Genomic DNA, 14,825 nt, shown 5'->3' on the forward strand with positions numbered 1-14,825 from the left:
CCTTAACAAGTATTGATTAATATTAATTTATAGACAATTACGAACACTTTTATTTCTATTTGTATGACCATTTCAATGACCAAATGAATTAAACATTCTTCTAGAACTCATAAATAAATCACATCTGCGTTAGATAAATGATATAACTTTGCAGGATGTGAGATAAGGCTATCCAGAGAATTTAAGGCTCATCCCTATGAATATACCTCTCAATCTTACTCTTGCAGATTTCTTGCTGAAACCCATGCTATTTCCTTGTTCTAATTATTGAAAATCGTTATGAAATCGTTTCCGAATATTCATCTCAGAGTTAGATTAATATTTACTCCTTCTTGCTACCTATTTTATTTCCTTACTGATTTCATTTTGTCATTTCCATGTCAGAATCAATATCTGCATAAGTTTCCCATTGGCTCATACCTTGCAACTCTCACTGGTGTCTTTACGCCCATTTCATATCTCGCGTTCTCACTACCTCCAGCTATCGTTAAGTTTAAGTTAATGTGATTTTATTCATACAAAGTCTTAACTGGTTAAATTTAAGAACGAATATACGATTAAATCGAAATCTGTGCATTGAACTGTTGACTATATAAAAAAGCTATTAGGTCATTTGCTCTGGGATTTTTCCAAAATCAGACATTATTTATCTTATGTTACTCTTTCCAAGCTTCTGACTCTATCTGACCCGCTTACAGTATATCTGGCTGATTTACAATACTTGATTTTTAACGCAGCGTATCCCTGATAATGCTCTTATTGGCTAGAGGATGATGAGTAACATGAGGGTTTGTGATATTATGGAGTAGCTCTACGAAATCAGATAAGCACTACCCCCTTTCAAGTCATTGATTCTTGCAAAAGTTTATTGTTTCACCGTGGGTAAATCAAATGATACTTTGAACTCAGACCACTTGATTTTCCACAAGAGGGAGGGGTAAAATGAAAGTTTTGATTAATCGGCCATGGTATCATAGTGCCTTTTTCAAAGTAGAACCTAATATCGTTATACTTCAAGTATTAGGTGGAGTGACTTATATTCAGCAGATTTATCATTTTGTAAACAAAAATTTGGATATAATATGTTTTGAAATAAGCACTGAAGTTGAATGAATTGCTATATGCATTTCCATGGTAAAGAAATCGACAGGGAATGACGTGGATACATAAATCGGAAATTTATAGCTACACAATATGTATTAACTCGATTTGGTAACCACCAATGTGCTTGTGGCCAGCCCAAGAAATTCCTTGGCTAGCCCATGGATTAAGAAATCGCGAGCTATTAGTCTCAAAGCTATGAGTTATTGTTCGGTTATCAGCATATGAGAGCACTTCAAGTTCATTACTTTTACTCAATATCCGTTATACTGGCAAATACCATGGCGTCATTTCAGTCTGTTGGTTTTAAGCGGCTAGTCTCTACCCATTGTGGAGGCATTTATACAATGCCCTTCGACTTATCCTTCGAAGAGGATATTTCAGATTCTTGCTGCGGCATTTTCTTGGCACAGCCAAGAATACTTGCAAATCAAGCCGTTTGCCATATATGGCGTGTTCTTTTCGACGGATATTAGCAAAGTTCGGAAATCAGCCAAGCCAAGCAAAAAAAAATACACGCTATTTTCTTGGGGGTGCTTGTGCTCCAAGGAAGCTTCGATGGAGAATGCCTGTTAGGTTCCCCCTGTGCCACGAGAGTGGTGCTCTCTCTAGAAAATTGCCCTTCTTGTTTCTAGCACCGATTGCAGGCAATTATGAATTAGGTAAAATCCTTTGCTTGGCACCTCATAGAGGAAGAGCTTGTTTATATGGAGTTGAAATTCGCGGATTCTTGGCAATGTCAAACTGAAATGTCTTATTAAAGAAAGATAAACCATTTTACCGGTGTTTTTAATATTTTCGCATTTCATTTTGTCTTTGTAAGAATAGCCAACACGATAAAAGATTTCTACCATGGATGTAATGGAACAAACACTTTTTACTGCAACTGAAGGTCTTATGACTCCGAACTCTCCCTTTCTGCGGCAACGCTCGCGGTCCTCATCTACAAGTAGCGCTTCCAATTCTTTACAATCGTCCCACAATGTCTCCCCAGTCAACGTCAATACTACCTCGAAACCGATTAGCTCATTCGTACGGAAACTTATAAAGTAAGGCTAAATTAATAAGTGGATATAAGCAAAAGAATCCGTGAACTAATCCAGACGATGAAATCAGCATGGTCAATGATGAGAATTTTCAGCATCTCATTTCTTGGTCCTACTCGGGGTCTTCATTCATAGTGTGTAATGTGCAAGAATTTTCGCGATCAGTACTACCAGTTCACTTCAAAGTAAGATTCTTCAATCACAAATCCTTCTCTGTCAATTCGGTTTAACGTATTTGCTTCCCCCTCCCTTCCCCAATTTCATTCTCTCTTCTCTAGCATAACAATTTCTCGAGCTTTGTGCGTCAATTAAATATGTAAGCTATTAAGAATTCCATTTTTTCCTCAATCCTGCGGTGTTTTTAACCGTTTTTCACCTATCCAGGTACGGCTTTTATAAAGTAAACAAGAGCCCGCGAGGACATCGTTCACTAGTAAGTATCCTTGTCTTGCTCTCTCCTTCAGTACTACCTCTGATCATTTCTCTAACTCTAGTCCGATAATCAAATCTGGGAATTCTCGCACCAAAATTTCCTTCGCGACTGCCCTGACCTGCTTCCCTCCATTAGGAGGAAAACCGTCGACCCCGACCCGTCCTTACGGCGGGAGGATCTATACGCGCGCCTCAACTCCCTGCAGACAGCCAACTCGGAACTCAATCAACGGATGATGCAGCTTAGTGGTAATTTCGCAGAGATGCTCAAGGTGGTGGAGGATATGAGGAAGACACAGGCAATGCAGCAGAAAATCATTCGGCAGCTAGCCCTTCTCCTGGCAAAACAAAAGCTACAAAACCAACAAAACCAACAAAACCAGCAACAGTTGCAACAGTTGCAACAACCAGTTCAGCAGCAGGAAAACAATATGGAGGGATCGCTTGAGAAGGAGATGGGTTTCTTTAAGAAGTCTTTCTACTCGCCTTATCTCATGAATGATCTCTACCTGCCCTTGAGTAATGCAAGTGGGGAGGTTACGGGGGGCGACACAGATATATTACTGAATGAGCAATTAAGCAATACTGGAATGGACCAAGGCGAGGAGAAGAGGTTATTGGCCGCAGGCGTGCCATTGCCGCCAAGTCCTTGTGGAAGCGTGGTGGAAGAAGAGTGGGAAGATCATCGGATGGGAATGCAGTTGAGCGCATGATTGATTAGTTTTTCTTTTATCCCATGTTACCTTTTTCAGCATTGTATTAATGGATGGATCCTTTTGTTACCTCACCCCATTTCAACTGTAATATAGCTTTTTCTCTTTGTGTTCTCTGAAATAATGAGCGAAAAAAAAAAAAGAATCCTACAACAAAAATAAATATTAATTCCGATACTCTCATTACCTTGACTCTCCTTCCGGAATGAAACGGTTTTCTTGTCGAGAAGATGATCGCAACTAGGAGTAGGGTTGCGTGAAATCGTGGGAAAGTTGGTTATAATATGGACATATAGTGCGAAGGGCTCATGAACGAAATATAAGCCACGCACCCGAATCCAGCCTCTCAAATTGTCGAGAAAAGCTTATGCTATCGAAACCTTCGTGCTAAATGGTGGCAAACCATAGGGTCTAATAAAACAAACAAAAACAGCCCGTGTACCCCAATTAAAAACGAAGATCGTAAAATGAAGGGCGATGACGAGATGCCGATTGTCGAGCTCCTCGTGCTCAGTTTCCATTTTATAGTTGTCCTCTCTTTTTTCCTCTCTGGCTTGTTGCATCGGGACTAGAAACCTTCTATTTGCGTTTAATATGCACCTTTTCGGATGTTCGCACTCGCTCGACTCTTCTCTCACACTGCCGCTTCACTCAATGTGACGTGAGTTTTCCTTGCTAGTTCTGGCTTTATTTTTATTGATGGGGATTAAAGTTTCCTGCGAACTTTGCGTCTATGGCGAGTATACTCCCTTTAACTTGCTTTTTTTCTCTCCTTTCTCTTTCTCCCTCTCGCTTTTTTGTTTCGCAAGCGCTTTCATTGCCCATATTTGAGTTTCCTCCCGGATCACAATACTACGGCAGAGTCCCTTCTAAAGCACGCATCACTAATCACCCCTCTCTTGCCCTCCCTCTATCTCATTGTTCTCCATCATTCCCCGCCATTCCTATAGTTTGTACAGATATATATAATTACTAACCTGCCCCTCTACTGTCAAACCCTCTTTACTATTGTTGTCAAAGGGTAGGTCCTTCTTAAAGGAGATTGACTGAAACACTTTTCTGAACATCCATATAAGCCCCTTCTCCCCGCCTGAATATACGGCGCCTCTCTTGTTTCCCTCCGACATATCACCAATCTACTTTCTCTCTCCGTTCAACTCATGGAATATGGAGGAGTATCTAATGGAGCAGACGGCGACATTCCGAGGCACAATTGCTCTGAAGCAAGTGGCGTTGCCACCGCAAAGTGGGAACAATCACCGGAGAATCCCAGGGCACCTTCAAGTGGCTTTAGACAATCAGCTCAAAGGTCTTTTTTACCCTCGATGTCTCCTGAATACTTGGGGGGAAGCTATTCTCAACCGGTGCCTAAAGCCTCTTCTATATCTACTGGTAAATACTCGACGAGGGATAAAAAGCTGGTTGACCAATACTATATATTTACTTTTTATTTTGACCACGCAGGCATATACTCTCCAGATCTTCCCAACCATTCATTCCAGCCTCTACAGGACATAGAAATTGGCTTCGCTCCCTTTCCTCCTGATTGCCTTTCCCACCCCCAGCCAATTTCCAGCACTATTAGCACTATGCATAGCATTGGTCTTGGATTGAAATCTCGTCGAGCTGCACAGAACCGCGCAGCCCAGCGAGCTTTTCGCCAACGTAAAGATAGATATGTAAAAGATCTGGAGGAAAAAGTCAGAGAGCTGGATACACTTCAGTTGGCATTCCAGGAAAAATGCAGGGAAAATGAACAGCTGTATGATATGGTACGGGAGCTTCAGGCAGAAATTGCGCAGCTGAGCGGGGCAGGAGACCATGAAATGGCACGATCTGCTTCGACTTTCCGGACAATTCCAACTTGTGTGACACCTACCCCATCCATATTGACGCACACTGCCACAGAATCTTCTCAAGACTTCATAGATCCAAGTGATGGACTGTCATCGGCCTTTAACCAGCTCAAAGACACAAAGCTTCTTGCGCCTCACACCGATCTCTCCTTATCAAAATCTTCTCTCTCCTCCTCTTATTCTCTCCCCGGCTCTTTTGACAGCATTTCCCCGCTAACTAACCACTGTCAACCGAGCTTCGATCGTGAAATGCTCGAAAGTCTCCGCGTAAAATTCTCAAGATGCCCACTTAGCTCTTTTTTTGAGCCGGTTGATGCGGGATATATTCGAGACGAGAGTGATAGCAAGGCGTCGACGATGGAAGGAACAAGTGTGAGTATCGAAGAAACAATTGAGCCATTGGAGGTGAATGAAGAGGTAGAGAAGGTAATGGACAATTTCTGCGAGATGTTGCGTGCTAGGCCACCCCCTGAGCTTCTCAATGATTGAGATCCTTTTCCTTGTAACAAAAAAAAAAATGCGTCTTTTATGACGTTTTCAGCTACCACGATGATCAATTCGATCGGCACTTTTAATTTATTTTTGCTTTTCCTTATTCTGTTGCTGTTGCCTTTTTTTTTCTTACTGTGATATTTTAATTGCTCTTAATTATTTCCTTGACAATTTATTTACATTCCTCTCAATTCAATTTCACCGTTTCACTCCAATTTTTATAATCCTCGATGACTGTGCCCAGCCTCATTTCTCCTGTCTCCTGGCGGTCTTTTTTTATTCTGTAATAAATAATAATTCCAATGAGCAGCGAAATTTGGTAACTATTTTATATATTACTTGAATGGATGAATGCCCATGGACTCAGGATCCATTACTATTGCAGTAACAAATAGAAGAGTATGATTCAGAAAGAACAACATGCTACATAAGAAACCTTCACAAAGAGTTCGAATATTCGCTTCCCACAAAGTTCATTCTTTTCTTGAACACTATGTTGGACATGGGGGGTCGCCGGCCACCAGAGAATAATTCTGGTTCATCTGGTTGCTCAAGGCGAAACTCATACTCACGAAGCAAAATAGCAGTAATGTACTTGATCTCATTGATGGCGAAGAAGCGACCAGGACAAGTATGCCTATAAAATGAACCAAATCCGAGTGCAAAATGGTGTTTCATTTGGCGTCAAAGGGGCTGTGGTAATCGGAAATACACATTCATCGATCCACTTACTTTCCAAAGCCAAAAATAAGATAGTCCGTTGCTGGTCTGACAGCCGTCTTGGACTTGCCCGTAAAGCGGAATGGGCGGAATTCTTCGTCATATTCGTCGTTCTCATTGGTCCAATGGGTTGAAATATAATTGATGTATATGTGGGCACCTAGACAAGAAAAGGAGAGTAAACTTCACTCGTTATTAATTGTAAGTCCAACAACAACAAGATCACCTTTGTCAACACTCATCCCATTAGGCAACTTCGTGTCTTTCAGCACTTTATGTGCCAAACCAAGCGTTGAATTTGACTTTCTCAGACACTCCCGAATATATGAGTCCAACTTGACCATGGACTTGAGCGACTCTACCGTGATGGCCGGGTCAACCGCATAAAGTTCGCGCTGTTCTTGAACCAGCTCATCCGTAAACTCCGTATATTTAGCCATTGCATAAACTACCATAGCGCCGAACTTGGAAGTTGTGTGCACTAATTAACATCAGAGCAAAGGACCGAAATGAAATCAACCGTGCTACTCAAAATAAATATCGTTAATTACTGGCCAAAAACGCAATAGCATGCAAGCACTTGGACGCGTATATCTCCACGGGAATGTCGGGCGGACACTCGTCGATGCAATCTTGGAGAAGATCGCAAGGTCTATTCCAAGACTCGCCCAGCTCCTCTCTCTCACGCCTTCTACGGTCAATTTCAGGCTTAATGATGGCACTTATCCCGCGAATGTTCTTGTTTGGAACATCGTAGTACCAAAATAGAAAACTAGATTGAAAAAGACGGTGAAAGAAAGCGTCAGCCAACCCCGTGGGGAAGCGTCGATCGAAATCAATAGAAGGACCTTTCCCAGAACTTTGTGTAAGCAGGAAATGGTCTCATAAAGGTTGGACTCATGTCAACAACTACCCTCATAAAAATCCCTTTCAATCTTTCGTCACAACAGAGCTCCTCCCCCACCAAGGCGCTTGAAGCTGCCGTCACGACAATATCCCGTACCATCGCAAATCCGTTGAGTGTTTTCTCGCCATTGAGGTCACCCAGCCATTTCTCGAAACCTCGTTGAACAAATTTTGCCACGCGAGGCACATAAGTGTCGAGTCGGCGGGTTAAATTGCGTTTGACAAACCCGGATATAAACTCATGGTTAGACTCCTGGTTCGGTATCTCTAGAGCGGTGCTGAGGTTAGTGATCTATAATTTCTTCTCATCATCAATATTCAATAAAGTTCCATGCAAAATATTTGAGAAACAATTACATCAAACAGAGCCTCCATAAAGTTGAGATATTTTTGACCGGTGGTATAGACAACGAGATGCTTATCCACTATCACCATCTCCATCCCTTCAATCATCACTCTAAAAACAGGACCATATTTCTCAGTACAGGATCTAATAAAGGCTTTACGATCCTTCTTGTACATCCATGTGTGTCCAATTAGGGGGAGGGTGTAGGGAACCATTGGGGGGTAATTCTAATCGGAGAAGTTGAAATTAGCGGCTGGATTCTATCATAAAGGTACCATATTATTCGAGAATACCTTTTTCTTTTCTGTACGGAGCAGCACAGCGACACCCACAACTGCTAGGGTGCCAATTATGTATCGAACAGATGCACTATCAAGATTAATACTACCAACGTACTGGGTAAGCCATTCCTTTCCCGAATTAAGGAATTTTTCCATGCCGACCATTTCGAATAACTATTTTTGAAATTAAAGAAAAGAAAACAATACCAAGTCAAAAACAGTGTGATGCACTGCTCATGCTTCTAAGAAATTCTTTTCTTATTTTTTCTTATTCGAATAATCAAGGGATGTGAAACTTCATGATAACTCTCTTTTAACTTTCACTCGGTCACGTTGCTTAAATAGGAAAACAGCCAATTATCGATTTGGCCACTCTCTTCTCCTAACCCAAGAACCAGGCTTCATGTGAATTTCGCTGATATGAATAGCATTTGTCTTTACTACAAGGATGGCTGCTCCTTCTAAACCTTTCTACTACGCGTACTACTTGTCACAAGAAAATGATAAGGAGCGTGTGTTATCGGTATATCGTTACAAACCTCAATAGATAGTCACAGTTTGCTATAGAAGGAAAAGGAGAGTTCAACAATAGTCTAATTTATTACATTTAGCATTTGAGCCCTTGGAGATGGCTAAGAAGCCTCCAATGGTATACAGAAAGAACGGATATAGTAAAACTTGTGAGATTGTTTTACATATAAGAAATAGCAAGGAGTCTCTTTAGACAACTAACCACCATTTTAGTCTCACGCGAAATCGGTTCGCTTCTTAAACACAATGTTGGAAGTAGGAACTTGTTGGAAATAGGAAAACACTTGCGACGCGGGGTCCTCCAGGCGGAACTCATAACCACGTAGAAGGATGGCTGCCAGGTATTTAATCTCACTGATAGCAAAAAAGCGGCCAGGGCATGTGTGCCTGCGATAGAAAAATGACACCATGGAAATGAAGTTTTTGGGGATCCGAGTTAGTAACAAAAAAAAGAAGGAATAAACCTCCTATTAGCATCTACTCACTTTCCGAATCCGAAGCTGAGGAAATCGACCCCCGGCTTTACTGCCGTCTTGGCCTTGCCAACAAAGCGGAAAGGTTTAAACTCGGCGTCCATCTCGCCGTTCTCGTCTGTCTCGTGCGTTGAGATGAAATTAATGGAGATGTGGGCGCCTGCCAATAAAAATAGTGAAACAAAATAGAATCATCAGACAACACTCCACTCTCCAAAAGGATGGCTCGGCGTACCTTTGTTCACATCCATCCCGTTCGGCAATTTGGTGTCTTTCAACACCTTATGTGTCAAGCCAATGGGGGGATTAGACCTTCTCATACTCTCTCGGATGAAAGAATCCAGTTTGACCATCTGCTTGAGGGTTTCCGAGGTAATTTCTGGGTTGACGGCATGGATCTCACGCTGTTCCTGCACCAACTCCTCAATGAACTCTTGGTATTTGGCCATGGCATAGATGACGATAGAGCCAAACATGGAGGTGGTGTGCACTATTTGGTGTGAAAAAGACTTCGATGTAAGTATCATGGCATCACGCTCAGTCTTTCTACAGTGAGCATTTACTAGCAGCAAAAGCAATTGAATGCAAGCCCTTAGTCACGTAATAATCAACTGGGACGTTGGGGGGGGAATCATCCATAAAGTCTTGTAGAAGATCATTGGGGCGTACCCAGGAGGCTCCTTGTTGTTCGCGCTCGTGCATCCTGCGTTCGACCTCGGGCTTTATGATGGCACGCAGCTCTCGCAGGTTTCTGTAGGGGACATCGTAGTACCAAAAGAGGAAGCTAAGTGGAGAGGTTAGGAGCAACATGTCAGCTACCTTCTGAAAGCAGAGATAGGTCCTGAACCACCCTACCTTTCCCAAAGTTTCGTGTAGGCTGGGAATCGCCTTGTAAATGTCGGAGCGATATCAGACACCACACGCTTAAAAATGGCCTTCAGGCTCTCGTCGTTGCAGAGTTCCTCCCCTACCATGGCGCTTCCAGCGGCGGCCACCACCACATCTTGCAACATTACAAACCCGCACAGCGTCTTCTCGCCTTCGATATCACCCAGCCATTTGTCATAGCCTTGCTGAACAAGCTTCGCCACTCGGGGCACGTAGACTTCAAGGCGACGGGTTAGGTTCTGCTTGACAAACTCGGCCACGAACTCATGGTTAGACATATTGGTTGGGACGGGGAAATCGAGGACGCTATGGATGTTGGTAGTCTATAGTTCGATGAAAGAAAATGAAAGATTTAGTATGTGAGGCCTCTGCACCCCCATACTTCCGCCATATAAACTACTCACCTCATAGATTGCTTCCATAAAATCAATGTGCTTTTGGCTGGTAGTAAAGACTACGAGATTTCGATCCACGACCACAACCTCCTTCCCTTCGATGATGAGCCTAAACACGGGCCCATATTTTTTGGCGCATGATGCAATAAATCCCTTGGGGTCCTGCTTGTATAGGTTTGTGTGTCCTACCAGGGGGAGAGAATAGGGGACCATGGGGGGGTAATTCTAATAAAGATATAAGGATTGAGTGTGCCAGCTCTTCTTGGACGGATTGGAATGTTTGGAACTGGAAGGAAAAAGCTAACCTTTTTCTTTTCTGTGAAGAGCAAGGCTGCGATACCTGCAGCCGCTAGCGTCCCAGCGACATACCGAACTGGAACTTTGTCGAGGTCTGCCGAGTACTGGTTGAGGTAGTCTTTGGCTAAATCTAATAACATAGTGGAGCCTGTGGAAACAATAAAAAAAAACACGCTTCTGAACTTCTGGATAAAGGGAGTTTGACATGCAAACAAAAAGGCTTTTTATAATAGATGAGTAGTGATGAACTTGGGGAGTCCTTTAGCTAATTTTGGCAATTCTAGAGCCGATGGAAAAAGTGTAAAGCCTTAAGGTCTGTGATGGAGTAGCGAGTCTTCTTCGGGGAATTGATTTTTCCACCCCAATTCGAGCCTCCTCTGAGTGGTGGAATTGGCAGGCGTGTCAATTTGCCCAGCGTTCTGAACAACTTGACGCAAGAAAAAAAGGGAGTCTCCGCAGTGGAAAGGAGCCCAAGGTAAGAATGCGTGCCGATTCGAGGAAGGTCTTGAAGAGAGACGACCTTGATATTGTATAGGATTCTTTGTCCCCTTCTGACCACTATTGTTCAAACGGCCAATCCCCTTCATGAGATCCTTAGTCATGAGTCAACAGCGCCCTATCATAAGAAGTTCTCTGGGTTTCGTAATAAAATTTGTGAACAAACAAAATAAAAAATAAACATATATATTGGGCGGGGAAAAGCATGATCCGCTTGCATAAGAGATGAAGTACAATATCCGCAGAATATTGGGCTCCATTTACTGCTGAATTTTGTGCACTTGCAGTCATACCGGAGTAGAGGAGGGGGCCCATTGCTATTCCCCCTCATCTTCCATGTAAGTCTATAGATTTTTGATCAGTTGAAATGCATCATAGAGTATTTGTAACTAAAAAAAGGCTCCTTTGATTCTACCATTCATTTCAGATGTACGAGGGATGCACAAGCATTGGGAGCATATGTCTACATCCAGCTTAAATTGCAGCAACGCTGGGCAGGTGCGATTGGCCTAAACGGGTAGACCCCATGAGAGCAGCTCCATTTGACAGCTTGCTGCTCCCCAAAATTACCACGGGCAAAGATGTGGATAAGCTAATTCAAAAGATGCACGGCAAATATGCCTTTTCCCGTCATAGTTCAAACCAAGCGGGATAATGGAAAGAGCGAGATTGTGCCATGGGCCGCACTCTTCGTGGGGGGGGGGGGTGGTGACACATCGATATAGGAATAAGATTGAAATAGGCTGAGCGTGACTGGTGGAGAAAAGTTTTCTATGAACTTGGCAGAACAATCCAAATGCTTTCCAGGGCATCTCACTCCAGAATTTCGAATTTCAGTCATCCAATGTGATTCTTGACATCATACACAACTCATCAGACAATGTGAAGGGGAGCATTTAATGAATGCGTCAGACCAAGGAAGTATTTGGCAGTCTCCGGTGGAGTTCAATTCCCTAATTTTGTAAGCTCCGCCCCCATTCCAAACTCAAAGGTAGAGTTCAAGGGTTTTCATAACGCCGGAGATTGCGTGGACGGGTTATCCGTCAATAAGATTGCCTTGAATTCCGGGAAAAACACTTTACGCGCTTGGCTTATAAAGGGGGGGACCGAAGAGGTGGGGGTGAGTAATTCCGAATCGCTGATGTATGACTAGAGTCAATATCGGCGACCAGCCACACATATGATTTTGGATGCGGAAATTCGAGCGATCTGCATGATGAATAGGTCCAAGTCATCTGAACTCGACCCTCTAACATGAACGCCACTGAAGCTTTTTCTAACTCGGAGTGCGTCATGCGAGTAGGTGGTGGATGGATACGGAAATCTTGTAGAATAGGATCCGAATCCCTCTCTAGGGGTATTATTATAATGTGAGCCAGGGGACGCCTGGACCCTTTTGTTAGGGGATAATGCTCCCACCGGATAAAGCTTGTTTTGAATTTGATACTTGACACAGTAATAGACATGTGTGTGGAGTTCCAAATTGAGGGATAAAATAAAAAGAAATAGCTTATATTGGGAATGAAATGGATGAGGTAAAATGGGAGATACTCAAAATAGGTCCAAGGTCATACAGAGAATAGATATTTGGGTGTATTTAGCCATTAGAATTGGGTTGGTCTATTGTATACTTATAGTACAAGTTAAAATAAAGGTACTGACGCGTTAAATATGAAGCATGTTATCTGGATTTCATAGTGGATAGGCTTATCCAATGGGGGTATAGGCTTATGCGATGGTACAGGAGTCGGGGGCCGATGCAAGAGCTTGTTCCCGCGCCCGCCCAAGCGCAGCGCTGACTTCTTCCCTCTCTCCGCCCTCCCAGCTATCTCGCATCCTTTCGGCTTGCGCCCTACTGTCTGCTCTTGCATACTTCAGCCACTCTAGCCTCTTGGCCGCCCGCTTTTCGCCATGGTCGGCTGCACGGCAATACCAACGGATCGCCCCCGGCAAATCCTCCTCGACCCCGATTCCTCTCTCCAAGAAATAGCCCACCGTGTATTCGCCGCTCGGGTGGCAGAGCTCTGCCGCCCTCAGCGCCCAGCAGTATGCCTCCAGATCGGAGCAGGGTATCTCGTCGTCGCCCATGAGATAGCAAGTGGCGAGGGCAAAACAGGCCTCGGGAAGTTGGTGTGCGGCGGCAATGAGGTAGTAGTGGATGGCGAGACCAAGGTTGGGCTCGGCCCCCATCTCGCCCCGATCGTAGCAGCATCCGATGCGGAAGGCTGAGAGGGCGTGTCCCAGCTCGGCGGCGCGAGCATAGAGCGACAAGGCATACTCCTCATCCTGGAAGATCACTCCGGGGATCCCGTTCTCGTGGAACTTGGCATAGTGGTATATTCCCTCGGGGTAGAGTACGTTTCCTGCGTCTGCCGCGCGGTGCATCCACTTACATCCATTTCGGACGTTCTTCGCCCGACCCAGCTCCCCGTTGAGTTCCGCAAGGGCGAGGCGATAAGCAGCGCCCGGGTGGCCGGCAGAGGCGGCCTTCAGGTAATATGAGTAGGATTTGCAAGCGTCTCGGCGAGTGCCTATCCCCTTCTCGTAGCAGCGAGCGGCCTCGAAGGCGGCGTCGACATGACTCTGCTTGGAGGCCTGGATATACAATGCTAGCGCGTCTTTTGCACGTTTACTGGCCAACTTTTTGTTGGGAGCATTTTTCAACTCGCAGAGATAACACTCGGCGAGCAGGTATTTCGCATCGGCTAGCCCCCGCACGGACAGCACTCGGAGGACTTTGATAGCCTCTTGTATCGTCGTCTCTCTCTCCTCCCCGTCCAGCTGCTTTGCCATATCCAGTAAATAGAGCGAGAATTCCATCTGCATGCTGACGTCTGAAGTGCGCTCTGCATTCCGCCGGTAGAGGGAGAGGGTCTCTTGAGCGGAAAGGAGCGAGGCTCTATTGCCGGGTTTAAGGTGCGATTGGGCATGGAATGATGCCACGGTGGAGTTGCCGGTAGGGGTGGCGACGGCTGTAGAGACGAGGGAGGAGGTGAGGCTGGAGGAGGATGAGTTGAAGGTGGCATTGGAGAGAGTGGGGGATGAGAGGGGAGAGAATGATTGTATGGACGGCGATTCGAATGAAGTGTGCTTTAGTGACAGCCTCTCGTCGCAGAATCTCGAGAATTCTTCTGTCATGTTGCCCGTATACCGCAGCCGTATGATAAATAGGAGGGAACAGAGATTGGAAGGAGAGGGAGGGAGAAGGGGGGAAGGAGTGAAAACAAAAAAAATAAGTCGAGGATGAAACCACTATTAAGGTTAAATACACAAGCAGGATCTTGAATCTCTACGGTTGCATCCTTGGGCGTGCAGATTGCCACGAATCGGAGAGGTGAGAAAAAGGGAATTAGAAATAAAAACAATGGCCGTTGCTGTGCATTGGCAATGTGAACGGCAATTACTAAACAATTAATCTCATAATAAACAAGAACCACAATTGCAACCTCGATCCCCCCTCCCCCGCTCCGGCTTCCCAACCTCGGGCCTTGGTTCCCATCTGCAAGCAGCAGAGGTGTTAATTTCTACACTGCTGCCTTGCCTTCCTTTCTAGACGGCAGGGGACCATGCATAGTATCCATAGCCGCAAAGCTAACCTCTTCAGCCGTCTACCTATTTATCCGAGTGTTTAGCACGGATGAGGTCCTATAGGTCTCTTTTGCAGACGCCTTCTTCAATTTGTTCCCCTTGCTGCTAGAGCATGCGGTGCCCAACCTAGGGTTCGAGGATACAGTGCTTAGATTATTTCGACCTTGGCAAAGGGCTGAAGGGGTTAGCTTTTTTTCATATCTTTACAGTACCTGGATGGCTGGATTATTACGCCCAAGCTATTACTAACAAATTAGCAGCT

At 44.4% G+C, this 14,825-nt stretch overlaps 5 protein-coding genes across 5 annotated transcripts; 2 read left to right on the top strand and 3 right to left on the bottom strand.

The window, feature by feature from the left end:
- Positions 1–1,953: 1,953 nt before the first annotated feature.
- Positions 1,954–3,292, top strand: VTP21DRAFT_4017 (uncharacterized protein; the record flags this gene model as incomplete). Its single annotated transcript, XM_069394382.1, has 5 exons — positions 1,954–2,150; positions 2,218–2,332; positions 2,426–2,463; positions 2,532–2,580; positions 2,642–3,292. 5 exons carry the CDS (start codon positions 1,954–1,956, stop codon positions 3,290–3,292), a joined length of 1,050 nt encoding a protein of 349 aa, XP_069248896.1.
- Positions 3,293–4,452: 1,160 nt separating this feature from the next.
- Positions 4,453–5,637, top strand: VTP21DRAFT_4018 (uncharacterized protein; the record flags this gene model as incomplete). Its single annotated transcript, XM_069394383.1, has 2 exons — positions 4,453–4,684; positions 4,757–5,637. 2 exons carry the CDS (start codon positions 4,453–4,455, stop codon positions 5,635–5,637), a joined length of 1,113 nt encoding a protein of 370 aa, XP_069248897.1.
- Positions 5,638–6,078: 441 nt separating this feature from the next.
- VTP21DRAFT_4019 (uncharacterized protein) lies at positions 6,079–8,058 on the bottom strand (the record flags this gene model as incomplete). Its single annotated transcript, XM_069394384.1, has 7 exons — positions 6,079–6,277; positions 6,373–6,520; positions 6,587–6,841; positions 6,912–7,132; positions 7,209–7,558; positions 7,624–7,839; positions 7,906–8,058. The coding sequence occupies 7 exons, from the start codon at positions 8,056–8,058 to the stop codon at positions 6,079–6,081; spliced, it is 1,542 nt and encodes a 513-aa protein (XP_069248898.1).
- Positions 8,059–8,639: 581 nt separating this feature from the next.
- Positions 8,640–10,617, bottom strand: VTP21DRAFT_4020 (uncharacterized protein; the record flags this gene model as incomplete). The annotated part of the gene is made up of 7 exons (XM_069394386.1): positions 8,640–8,811; positions 8,910–9,057; positions 9,133–9,387; positions 9,461–9,681; positions 9,753–10,108; positions 10,190–10,405; positions 10,486–10,617. The coding sequence occupies 7 exons, from the start codon at positions 10,615–10,617 to the stop codon at positions 8,640–8,642; spliced, it is 1,500 nt and encodes a 499-aa protein (XP_069248899.1).
- Positions 10,618–12,703: 2,086 nt separating this feature from the next.
- On the bottom strand, positions 12,704–14,113 carry VTP21DRAFT_4021 (uncharacterized protein; the record flags this gene model as incomplete). The annotated part of the gene is made up of 1 exon (XM_069394387.1): positions 12,704–14,113. The coding sequence occupies one exon, from the start codon at positions 14,111–14,113 to the stop codon at positions 12,704–12,706; it is 1,410 nt and encodes a 469-aa protein (XP_069248900.1).
- Positions 14,114–14,825: the final 712 nt, after the last annotated feature.

This window comes from Calcarisporiella thermophila, assembly GCF_041956535.1.
Source record: "Calcarisporiella thermophila strain CBS 279.70 unplaced genomic scaffold VTP21scaffold_19, whole genome shotgun sequence".
NCBI classification, from domain to species: domain Eukaryota; kingdom Fungi; phylum Calcarisporiellomycota; class Calcarisporiellomycetes; order Calcarisporiellales; family Calcarisporiellaceae; genus Calcarisporiella; species Calcarisporiella thermophila.